This window comes from Brachyhypopomus gauderio, unplaced genomic scaffold, assembly GCF_052324685.1.
Source record: "Brachyhypopomus gauderio isolate BG-103 unplaced genomic scaffold, BGAUD_0.2 sc66, whole genome shotgun sequence".
NCBI classification, from domain to species: Eukaryota; Metazoa; Chordata; class Actinopteri; order Gymnotiformes; family Hypopomidae; genus Brachyhypopomus; species Brachyhypopomus gauderio.
In genome coordinates this window covers 1,845,615-1,858,602 of record NW_027506887.1, presented here as the reverse complement: position 1 = coordinate 1,858,602, position 12,988 = coordinate 1,845,615, and the positions used below count along the sequence as shown (strand labels likewise).

At 43.3% G+C, this 12,988-nt stretch overlaps 1 protein-coding gene across 1 annotated transcript in view; it reads left to right on the top strand.

The window, feature by feature from the left end:
- Nucleotides 1–539: 539 nt before the first annotated feature.
- mapkapk2a (MAPK activated protein kinase 2a) overlaps nt 540–12,988 on the top strand; it is a 34,570-nt gene continuing 22,121 nt past the window's right edge. Inside the window, exon 1 of the mRNA XM_076989152.1 lies at nt 540–1,296. Coding sequence (XP_076845267.1) covers nt 1,075–1,296 — 222 coding nt within the window. The 5' untranslated portion in view covers nt 540–1,074. The remainder of the gene's footprint in view (nt 1,297–12,988) is intronic.

The following is a 12,988-nucleotide window of genomic DNA, read 5'->3' as shown; positions in this document are numbered from 1 at the left end:
AAGATGCAAAATGTTCAAAACGTGTCAGACTCGACTGTGAATTCGAGGAATAAAGACGTTGCTGAGAAATATTTGTAGCCTTACAGATAGTGCCATCGTGTGGTTAATTGCTTTCCTGCAATCAATTTCACAAGAAATAAGATCACCTGTTGGAATATGCTATTAACCAGTTCGATAATATAAATACATATTTATTATATAAATACGTGTTATATTCTATAAATACACATTCAATACACGATTTTATAAATACAAATGTAAACACATAAAGGGCATCATATAGGCAACATATTTGAACGAAATATATTACGAAGCAGTTCTACGTCCCAAACCCTCCCCCCAATGCGCCTGAAAGACGTTTACATAAATTAAATCAAAAGAAATTTTGATTTAACGTCTACGTTATCCTCTCGATTTGCAGTCATTTATTGGTCATTGGAATGAGACGCGCGAGCCGACCTGCCCGTCCCGCTGCTCCTTTAAGAGCATCAGCGTTCCAGCCGCTGGCGTGACGTCAAGATAAAAAAAAAAACAATAACGTCGAGGCAGCGCCACGAGACACTGGTCGAAAGTAACGTAGGGGCAGTCGGTGTGCTCGAGCGCTAGCTGGTTAGCTACCGTTCGCCATTGTCGTCTTGTTAACAATATTGTGCCTTTCAGTGTTGTTGAACTCTTGTTTTGAACACACTGTTGGATCTGTCGGCGATACTGACCCACAAATAATCTATGCTGCTTGTTTTTTTCTCCCCAGGCGGAAATAGTCGGAACCGACTTTGGACATGGATTTTAGATAGCCAGTTAGCTGTTAGCTTACGAGCTAACGTACCCATCTAGAGTCAAGTTGTCCAAACTAACCGAAGAGGCAGTTTTATTGGTTCTGTTTTTTTTATAATTGTGTATGAGCGTTGCGAGATTCCGCTATAGAGTCGGCTTTCTTTTTTTATTTATGTATTATTGTTTTTTTGGCCTTCACCAGCCCGGGGGACTAAACTTCAGGAAAACGCGCTAGCTACTTGGTCCTCCGTAAGCGAAGGGGGAGAGGAGCCGCGTCCTCCTCGTTTCCGTCCGCTCACCATGTTGTCCAACTCCCAAAACCAGCCGGTGTTTCCGAACCAGCCGCAACAGCAGCAGAACCCCGCGCAGTTTCTTCAGTTTCACGCCAAGCCGACGCTTCAAATAAAGAAAAACGCTATAACAGACGACTACAAGGTCACCAGCCAGGTTCTTGGTTTGGGCATCAATGGGAAGGTGTTGGAGATCTTCGAGAAGAAGCACGGGTCCAAGTATGCGCTGAAGGTGAGAGGAACCGCCTTTTGGACATTTCCGTGTGTTCATTTGAAGACACTGGGTGATGGTAACATGGGGAGACCTGTAGATACGCTGAGACTTGATTAAATGGACTTGTAGGCTGCCTTCTAGTCCGCCGGACGTTTGTGGAGTCACCTGTCAGATGTTATTTATAGTGTAGATGGCGAAAGGCGCCTTTGGACATTTTAGCTTCACAAAATGTTTATAGTGTAACGTTTACCAAGTGAACGACTCGCATGTGAAGACGAAGTTTTGGGTTTCTTGTCTCGTGTTCTTTTCATAAAGGAGGATTTACATTGGCGTAAAAACAGTATGGGTTAATCAATCATTTAAAGATTAGTTCAAATTCTGAAGCCTGATGCCGATACCTTGGTCTAGTCTTCAGTTTGTCGCGCAGTACATTGTAATACATCGGTTCCGTGAGAAAGACGGGTTTAATATTGACGCAAATGTACTCGCACTTGCGCAACTGTGATATAAATCTCTTTACTGGCACACTGACCAAAGGTACATTTTCAGCTACTGCATACCCTGACCTCCAAAGCATGAATGACGTGCCCAGACTAATGTAGTGTAGTTTACCTTGCGGTTCAGTCACTTTGCATGCCTTTCATTTGTTTTCTTTAGAAATCGGAACATTTCATAGAATCAGCGCAGATGAATCGGGTTTACTATTGAACGTAGTAACAGTCTTTGGCAGCGTACCTCGGGTGCTTCCAGCTGTGAGTGTTCTTAAAGAATCGGATCACTTAACAGGATCCAGAGCACACAAATGTTTATTTGTCTCAAAGGTCAAAGCACTTGCACCTCTGTTCTCCTCCCACTAGCTGTCTTGTTGTGTGACGTAGAGGGAAGGTGCGGGCGTTCATTCAGTACTTCGCTGCTGAGTCAAGCCTGCTGTTGGCGGCTGGCTCATATCTGCTGCCTTTAAGGCAGCAGGAGAGACTCGTTTCATCGTCTCAAGGCCTTGGGTGCGACTGCCAATATTACAGCAGCCCCAAAATAACTGCGTAATTAAGTTGGTTTGAATGCCAAATTCGGTGTTTTAACGTTTGGCAATCTGGCAAGCTCTAGTGGTGAACAAATCAAGTGGATGAAGTACATTCGGGCCGCTGCTGGCCCTCTGTGCCCTTTGGCAGGGCCCCCTGTGCAGTCACTTAAGCTTTAACAGTAATGGTGGTGATGTCAGTGCCCTGTCTGGGCTTCTGTCCCTGTTCTGGAGCACTCTGCTGCTTGGTGTCAGATCGCGCACCACCTCGCATTCATCACCTCTTCTTGGCCTGACTGACATTAGCTGCAGAGGAGCCGTGTGTGGTGTGCGTGCGTATGTGTCCGAGCAAGGGACAGACGTATTGGCAGTGTAATGGAGAGAGGCTCACAGACAGTGGGGCTATCGGAGAGCACAAGAATGATCACATAAGCAAGGAGGAAGATTTAGCTTTCCTATTCCAGCGTGTGTCAGGAATTCTTTGATCAATACGTTAGGGGGAACATGAATCATGGCTGACCTGAAGCTACCTCATCTATTGGAGATCTGTTTTTTAATTTTTGCTATACCCGTGAATGAGCAAGATCTGCTTCTGCCTTTCCTCATTTCTGTTTTTCAGCAAGAGTGCAGTAATGATTTAGCCTACTTGGAGATTTAAGTTCTCGTGCAGCACATCAGAATTATAGGCAGACACCTATACACACTTCCTTCATTGCATGGACTTCCAAAAACCCAACCCTGACAATGTCATGTCACATGCAGGAAGCTTTGCGATTCCCCACTTTGAACTATGGGTTCTTTTTAATCATTTGCTGTCTGTGCATGCTGAGGGACTGGGGCTCTGGTCTTGATCTTCTGCACATGGAAGCGCTTGATGAGTGTTGGCGTATGCACGCATGCCACTTCGTGCTCAGGCTTGTGCGGAGCAGCTCGGATCCCTCGAGGTAAATGCCCTCTGCACGACAACAAAAGGCCCATCTGAAAATGGAAGACTTTCAGGAAACCGCAGAGAGTCTCCCAAGCCCGGGCGGCATTTCGTGGCAGTGCACCACAGCCTTGCCTGCAGGTTTCAGCCTGACTGGCCCATCCCGAGGGATATAGAGCCACCATGAACGCCTTTGCGCCTTAACCTGTCAGCAGCCACAGGCGAGCTTCTAAACCAGAGCCTGCCTGACTTCCTGTGATCTACAGTTACATAGTTGAATGTGAACTCTACAGAAGTTGGTATTGCTCTGAGTTGATTGGTATCATAACTTGTAAGGTCCTTTTATTCTCTACGGATAACATCTAGGCTTTTATCTGCTGTTTATATCTGAAGTGGGATTGCCTGTCCTTGGTGTGATAATCACTGGTAGTTACAAGAACAATTAATGTTTCAAGTAATGTTGAATTGGGATCACTGAACTAGGTAATGAAGTTATAGTGGATTAAGATGACGCTTCAGATGTATGCCTCCGGTAATCATGCTTATTATTGAAATATGAAAATGGTAAACCGTGTTTAATAGTGCTCATACTCTGTTCTTTACCTAGCTGAGATATGTGTAGCTGGACGTCTCCATGCTGCAAGGCGAGGTTATTTCTGTGGGAGCCTTGTGATCATGCTTGTTTATCTGTTCTTTCCTGGTGGCCCTGCCTTGTTTGGGACATGCCCACTAATTTATCAGCATGTCAGCTAGGCACTACACACTTCCCCATAATCACTGTACTGTTAAGATTATAGAGGTCAAATGGGGTCTTTAACACAGGGAAAACAAATATCGTAGAGGTGAAGCCACAGTCAGCTGGAAAACAGATTTCATTTGCTAACAAAACAGTTTTTTTGTTTTGTACCTTGAAATATTTATTTAGCAAAATAATTTCTTTGCATAAAATCTTTTTTTGTTCAGACCCCATCACATGTGCTACATTTTTCCCTTCGTTTCTCTTTAGCTGCACTACTGTTTGATCTCATTTTGATAATGGTCAGAGAGGAAGCCATATTGCCACTAGACACCAGTGATTTGATCATTTTCAGAGGAAGGCATCACCATCTGTTTTTTTAGGACTTCAGTACAGTGCTGATGGCTGCCTTCTGTCTCACACACTTGTGCGAACACCTGAAGCAAATGTTGAGTGGAGAGATGTTCATGATAAGAATCCTGACGGACTTGAATATAATGTGTGTGTAAGCTCACCTCTGAGCTTGTATCGTCTTGTAAACTCCAGTTTATGTTGCAGCTCATTTATGTTGCAGCTCATAAGTGCAGCATGCTGGTTAATATAGCTGGTTTCGGAAGGTGCAAGTGTCCTACTAAGGGCTGGATGGCATCAAGTTTGACACGCTTGCACATATCCTTGCATGCACACCCATGCATAGTTCCTGTCACCTTAATCCTTTAGTCCGTATTTTGATCTTCCTTGTCATTTCCATTCTGAAGTCTGTTGACGTATACATGCCCGCTGTGCACATCGGCAGCTCCGCTTTTTGGCTGTTCGAACCACTGGGCTGGGGGGGTGGGTACCGTTAAAGTGTTCTGGGTCCTCCCTGCCCTGACCTTTGCTCTCTGAGATGCACTGACGTCAGCCCATATGACATCATCTGGAAATCTGCTTTGCAACAGTGTCTGCTGTGGAAACATGTCGGGTAAATAGAAGTGGACAATCAGTTCGGTGTGACGGCAGCGGAAACGTTTTGAGCTCAGTTAGAAATTAGGGCAGCCCTTCATCTTGCGGAGAAACGCGTTTACAGCACAGCGTTTCTGTTGTTCAGTTAGGGTGATCTAATAACGCCCCAGTCTGTGACACCTGGTTTTGTCAGGTTGTGTTAAGGCCTCTGCTTACTCATGTTCAGGACTCACTAGCAGAAGTTCTACTTAAAGCTCGTACAGTCATGCTGCTCTTCATTTGTTTGCACTGTTGCATCCTTCATTGCTCACTATGGTAAAGGTCCCCAACCTACGTCTGCCTGTCTCATAGCTGGCTGCTACCGCTTTAACCACAGGCCTTTGAAATTTGTCAGCAGACGTACTCTAGTTTGTTCAATATTGTTATGACCATCATGTCTACACCTGTTGAATAGCTTTTTGAATCACAGTTTGTTCCCTTTTTGGGTGGAAAAACAGATATATTGTTGTTATGATCGTGTTAAAAATTTGTTTCAAATCCAGCCCAGAATTCTCCACCTCTGCAAGACCAAAAATGTGATCAACCTAAACGAAGGGCACATCTGTTTGCAAGGTGAATTCATCCTAAGGAAGTCATTATTTTGATTATTGTAGAAGGGGTTTGGGCACAAGAGTGCCCTTGGCTATTGGTAGCTTGCGTTTGTATAGTAAGAGTCTGACAGAATTTCTATTGACTACACTATGAATCTTCAATCTGAAACTAGCATGCTAAACATGTAATCTGGCTCAGCAATACAAGACATCCTATCGGTTTACATTCCAGAAGCCCTACCTGGAGACTGACCTTTTATTACATTTGTAATTAGGATTTAACCATACATTCAAAAGCCATGCACACAAGGGCTCATTGAAAGGAAAGGTTACTGTTACATAGCTTATTGTTAAGCCTTTTATTTTTAAGGAATATCATGTTTGATTGGAAACATTGAGAACCCTTAAGAAAAAGCTCTGTAATAGCTCCATCTAAGTTGTCAGTATAATGTAGTTGCTGTTTCTTACCTGATGATTGGTAGGAAACGAACACTCATGCTGCAGGAAGATTTTATCATTTGTTAGACTATGTTTGGGCAGTTGAATTAGCTCCTAGTTGCTAATGGGAGCAAATTGGTTGTCAAACTCCAAATAGGTAAAGAAATAAATACTCTTAATTTTAAAAAATGTATTCTAAATATTCTATTTCCCTCCCCCACTTTCTTGTTTAAGAATTTGGTATCTCACTATCTATGGGGCAGTAGTTGTGAATGTAACTGGCTAGTGTGGACTGACAGTTGGGTTGTACTTTCATACAAGATGGCAATGGTGTTGGTTGCTAACAGTTTAACATCACTTTCTCTACGTTACATGTAGGCCTGTGTTGAAAAAATAGATTTTCCGATTCAGAATCGATTCGCATATGATGATCTGATTATCGATTCGTACGTCCAAAGATCAATTTTTTAGTGAACTTTTACTCCGCCTCAATTCACGCAGGCGTGCTCGGTCTAACTAACTGTAAAACGACTTGGCGTCGGACAGTGCCGGTAACGACGATAGTCAAATCGGAAATCTAAAAACAGAAGGACAGTTTATCCAGTGTCAGTGACTATTTACAGTTAGTCCGTGTCACTGACCGTTTACCCAGTGTTTTTACAGTTTAAAAAAGTTTTTAATGTTCTTGTAACGTTGGGCGCAAGGCGATGGACGACACAGAATCCTTTGCACTTTCCAAATCGTTACGTTTATTACATTTACCGAAGCGCAGACAGCGCACATAAAACACGTTTACATAGAACATGTGTCACTCAAACAACGACGAGCACAGGACGCTGCGCGCGTGCAAATTAAATAGACAAACCACATAAACCCCACGTGACGAGACGAGCCACAGGTGAGGATTATCACAAGACGCACCCGCACCCACGGAGATACACCGACGTAGACGATTAGACGCAGACGACGTTAACACGCCCAAAACGGAGGGGTCGGGGACTGTAACGTGAGTTCTGTTCTTGTATTCTCACTTTAAAGAAAAATACACGTTTACATTTTATACTTTCAGTTTATTAAGTGTGAGCACTTTTAAAATAAAAATGCATTTGGTAGCAACAGCTTATGGGTGAATTCTTAATTATTTAAATCATAATAATAATGCACTGGTTAGTGTCCCAGTAGGAGCCCACTGTTGCAGATATAGACACCTCAAAGATGTCCTCTGTTTATTGTCCTGGATTACCTTTCTTGAAGGTAGATTTATGATGACCCTTTTCACCAGTCTTCCAGCCATCAGTAACTACCAACTACCAGTAACTATTTGCTGATTAATATCGATATAATACTAGTTTTAACATGTTGCTTCTGTACACAGTCAGGAAACAGCTCAAATACATTTTTAATAACACTAAACCCCGAATTGGATCGAATCGATTAAATCGGATTAAATCGAAAAAAATCGATTCTTAATCTTCAGAATCGGAATCGGATCGATTCTTGGAATTTGAATCAATACCCAGCCCTAGTTACATGCATGGAGCTTTGTGATTAGGGCTATTTTGATTAAACCAGCATTTGACCTTTCTTGCCTTTATAACATTTCCAAAAAAGTAATGGTCACAAAGCAAAGCTTGGTTTTAATGAGTTCTATTGCAGACTTGGTCGTTTCTGTTTAAGGAGGATCACAAGATCCAGTACTTTTCAAATGTCTGAGGCTTCATGATGTCTGTTGGCTTGGCATCTGTAGTATCTTATCTCGAGAGACACGGCGAGGTGTGCATGATGGCTGTGGAATGTTTTCCTCATGCTCAGTGTGACTGCAAAGAATGAGCTGCTTCTCGAACTAGTGTGCAACTAGGAAAAGAAACCTGGGGTTAAAGTCCACCGTGTTCAGCCATGAACTCTTAATCCATGACTTTTGATTGAGACTCTACTGTTTAATCACTTTTTAACGTATTGCAATCCTTATTGCAATTTGTTGGACTCCAATTATGTTCCGTCATCTTACACCTCGTCATACGGATTCGCTAGGTTTCTGCAACATGGTGGTGTTCGCAAGGAGAAATCTCAGTGGAAGAAGCCTGCAGGTTTCTGTATCACCATTCTTCCTGTTAAAATGGCCTGCGTGGGAAGTGCTCGTCTAGCCCAGTGTTCAGGATGTTATGCTTGTGGGTGTCGATCAGAGAAAGCCTTTCCTGTTCTGTTGCTGTCTAAGGCAACAGTTTTAGGCTGACCTGTAACATCTGAATGACCGTGTGCCATTAAACTGGCCTTTTGCTTTTCTGGTTCTTTTGGCAAGTGACCAACATTGTATGTTTTGCAAACGACACAGAAACTTGAAACTTGCAACTTGGAAAATGCAAGAAAAAAAGTGTTGGACCTGAATGAAGGAGATCAGGACAGGGTTTCACATGACACCTAGTCACATGGGGTTTCTATTTATGGGCGGTTTGTGTTACGACACCTGTCACCCTTACAATAAATGGAGCGAAGGACGCATGATTATGGTGTCCTATATTGGACAAACATCAGAACATGATGGGCTTGGTGCTTTTTTTCCAGTGTAAAGAGGAACTGTTTTTTTTTCCCTCAATGCTGAGGCAAATGGGTAACAAACACTTCTTCTTTTTAGGTTAGGTTTTTTTTAGGTCTGTAACCAGACTTGTTTTTATGCTTGTGACTGATTTTTGTGAATGGCTGTTCTTCAGAACAACCTTTTGGAAACATACAAGCTCGCATGCACACATACACTGACTTTTCTTTAAACACTTTTTCATGCTGGGTAAAGGTCAGGGTAAAGGCCGAAATTTCAGTTTTCCATGTGATTACCTGACATTTTCTTTTTCAGTTAATTAGTAAGAAGGGGAAAAGGGGCTGACCTCAAGCATGTTGTGAAGTCCCTGCTGATGGGTGGATGGACTTGAAATATGAAGTCTGGTGTCACTTGAAGTCCTGTGGGTGTTCAGGAGCTGTATCGCATGTAACATGATCAATGATTCCTTGCAACAAAGTGACATGCTAAAGATCCAGACCAAGATCAGTATAGATCAGTACTAGAAACTTATGTTCTGAATCTCAAGTGATGTCGTTGTGGGGGGATAAACAAAACATTTCAACCTCCATAGATTTGCAGAGAAATGCCCAGAATTCCGCATTCCAATGTGTGTGTATATATGTTCAAAAACAAATCCCTCTGTTAAACTGGTTCACATTGACTGTCAGTCTATCAGGGGTAGAAAGATTGCCATGACTATATTCAAAAGACTATATTCAAAAATTTCTCGAGTTAAGTCAAGTAAGCATTGGAAGAAGGTAGTGATGTCTACACATTTTTACAAATGAAATAAAATTGCTAGTATTTGAAGCCCACTTCTGCTTGCTTATCACAGCTGGTGGGCTGTAAATATGAATACACTAGCTCAGAGCTTTCAGTACATTATGAGAATAGAAAGGAGAACCACCCTCCCCACCTGCTGCATTAACTGAAGAACCACCGGTTATTATGGAGCTGTAGGCTGTAGTCCAATTTCGTGGTATTAAGTCTTTGGTGAAACAGGCCTGCACAATATGTTGCTTATTAATTAACACTGTGTTGGCCTTTTGCAGTTTTGTTAAGGCATGCAGTATGTAGGCAGATATTAAATGTTAAGCTTTTGTTGGTCTTGAGTGCTCTGATCAGTCATTTATGAGTCTTCCATATGCAGTTGATTTGTGGCATTTCCCTGGTGCATTCAGTGCACATTATGCAGGCCAAGCCACAATGTTTAACGATGTAGCATCAAGGGTTCATAGCTATGTTTTAAATAGGGCTGAACGATTTTGGAAAATAATCTAATTGCAATTTTTTATCTATAAATTGCGATTGCGATTTAAAATCGCGATTTTTTCCCATTGTTCCACTTCAGGAAACTCTGTTTCGGCATTTTTTATACAGCTCAGATACAGGGTTGCGGGAGGGGGGGGTGTAAACAGAGGCGGTCTTTGCATAGAGGCGTTGCTAGGCAATTGCCTTGGGCCCCTCCCACTGTAGGGCCCCCTTGTCTAGCTAAAGCCAGGTTCACACTACACGACTTTTCAGTCATCAGGTTTTTGTGCCGTTCGCACTACACGACTGGTTGTGCTGTAATCGCAAGTCTTTCAGTTGTTGTGGCTTTCACACTACATGACTGATCGGTGACGTGGGCTCACGAATTAAACGACTGGGGAATCGCCGACTCATCTGGCTGCCGTCCAAAAACACGAGAACACGAAAATGAAACACTCGCGAGAACCAGCAACACCACGAAGAAAATAAAAACAACGTACATGTACTCCACATTTTCGTTATTATTATTATTTTTTTTACCGTTTAACCACCCCATAGTCCCAAATTGCCAGAATTATTTCATCTCTCCGTTGCAGTGAACATAGATATAGTCAATCGCACTATTTCTCCAGTGCTGTCACAATAACTTAAACACAGTCTTGTAGTAAAGTTGTATGAAGCTAGACGCTGCTGTTGACTCACAGTCGCCGACTGGGCTAGATATGAAACATGCTAGATATTAAACATGCTAGATATCTGCCGGTCGTCTGCGATGAGTTGGCGGCCACTCGGCGAGCGTCTTTCAGCAGTTCACACTACACGACTGAGCGAGCGCCGAATGATCCCCGATTTGCGTCCGACCACAGTTTCTGTCGGCGATCTACAAAAACAGTCGGCGACTGAAAAACCATCCTAAAATCTTGTAGTGTGAACCTGAACTTATTTCTCGCATATTAATGTTGATGGGCCCCCTAGCTAAATTCGCCTTGAGCCTCCAAATTGCTAAGTCCGCCACTGGGTGTAAAATGGACTAAATTTAAATATTATTATTATATCGTGATCGATCGATCGCCATGTGGTTGGCGCCAGAGCGAACTACTAATTTTTTAGTCTAAGACGCTCAATGCGTGAGAGTTGGCAGCCCTGCAGGTATAGCAACATGGCTAAAATATGTGCGTGAGGGCATTTGGTAGCGCATATCCAGTGTGTTTAACAAAGCCATGAAGCCGGGCTTGTTCACTATATTAACGGGCATCATGTCTTTCACTATGAACTCCGTTACTGCCCGAGTTATTTCAGCGTGCCGCTTCGAATTACATCCATAAGGAGTTACACTTTCAAACGGTTCGGTCAGTGAACCCTCGGTGCTGGACCGCGGTCAAGCTATTCGCGCTTTCGCGATTCATCCGTGGTTTAAATCTTATTGCGCCTATATGCGTGATTTTACGGTATTTCGCTGCTCACCGCATACTAAAAAGCTGTATAAGCGCAGAGAAACACTTTGGCGTATTTGAAGATGCAGCACTGGTCATTGGCATTTTAGCCTTACAAATATCATACGAGGCTTTGTGGTGTTTTTTTAATGCTGAAGGTTTGTAGTGTTACCTCGCGTCGTAGCATCAGTAGCAAGGCATGTTTTGCAGGGTACCTGACGTTGAGCAGCATCTTTTTAAAAGCCAAAGTAATTTCACACAACTTATGTGCTGCCCCTCTTTGGTATTAGACTTTCAGTTGTGTCAGCTTCTGTCGAGCCTGAAGCCATTGTGCAACAAGTTAAAGTGCGCTGTGTTAACTTCACTTCTCCAACTCCCTGCCTCCTGCTCGGGTTTGCTCCGTTCGTCCTCGGCTCGGCTCGCTCCCAAGTCACGTGACCAGTTTAAATCGCAGCCTGTGCGATTAGACAATCGCGTTTTTAAAAATCGCGAAATTATCGCAAATGCAATTAATCGTTCAGCCCTAGTTTTAAACACATTGCAGTGCATCACAGTTGGTCAGTCAATGTACAGTGTGTATGTATATGCCATATGGTGTGGTTTTCCAAGGAGTGCAGCTCTAATTTGAAATCTGTATGTTTTGAGACGGATGCTTCTGCCATGGACCACCATCTTCTACCTCCCTGGTTGTGCCTACGTACATGAGCTCGTGTCGTGGGTCTGCCAGGGGTGAGATGGTTGGTGAGAGAGACGGGCAGGTCGTCGGTCTGCCAGGGGTGAGATGGTTGGGGAGAGAGACAGGCGGGATAGGAGGGTTGTGGGTCTGCGTTCCACCCTCCGCTGTCTGCCCTCCTGGTTAGTGATTGTGGTTCTGATTTCAAATGCAGTCATGTGTTTTAGATCAGGTAGTGTCACGATTGTGACTGTTGAAATCGGATCTGTGAAATCGGCCGGAGCTCTCATACCCCATATTTGCGTAGTGTGGCTGGAGAGTGACTTCCTCTCACCTCACCTCTGAGGCAGGTGGAAACCCCCAAGGGAAATCTGGTGACTCGGCCAATGAGGAAGCACATTTCTTGTAGCGTTAACTTTGTGGCTCACTTCCGTTTGACCATTGGCTGTAATGACAGTATTTTTGTTTAGGTGGGTGGGTGAAATACACATTTTAATAGTCAGCCTATATAAAAAGTTGGTGTTAATCCAGTTACTACGAGCAATGGAAAAAGCAGTGGGAAGCCAGTCTTTGCATAGTACTTTCTGTGGTTCAGTAGTCAAAGCGAAACCTTTCCTAGCCTATTTTCAGTACGTCTACGTTCTCTTTGTGGTGAAGGACATCTGGTGGATATATTTATATCTATATATGTCTCCAGGACTGCATCAGAGACACTTTCAAAATCATACATTACATGCAGCATTCTGATCATCCGAGTCACATTTACTTACCAAATGTTATCTCTCTGTTTCTCCTCCCAATCTCTAGAGATGGCGGTGCGTTTATGACGCTATGGCCGCCATAGGGATCGCGGTGCTTTACACCGTGGCCCCGGTGGTACCAATCTCGTTGTACCTTGTTGTGCAATGACAAATAAATGCTATTCAATTCTAATACTTGGGGGAAAAATCAGAGATGCATTGATCAAGAGTTTGGACTCATGCGGGGTCATGACCCTGACAGATATGACATAAGTTGAGGTCTACCTGCTCTGCTGGCCGATGGCCTACTGCAAGATGAAGGGTGGAGGATTTTAAGCTCAATATAGAGAGACTGGTAACTGGTATCACTGGTAAGACTGGTCATTTATAAAGCTTGGAAGTGATGT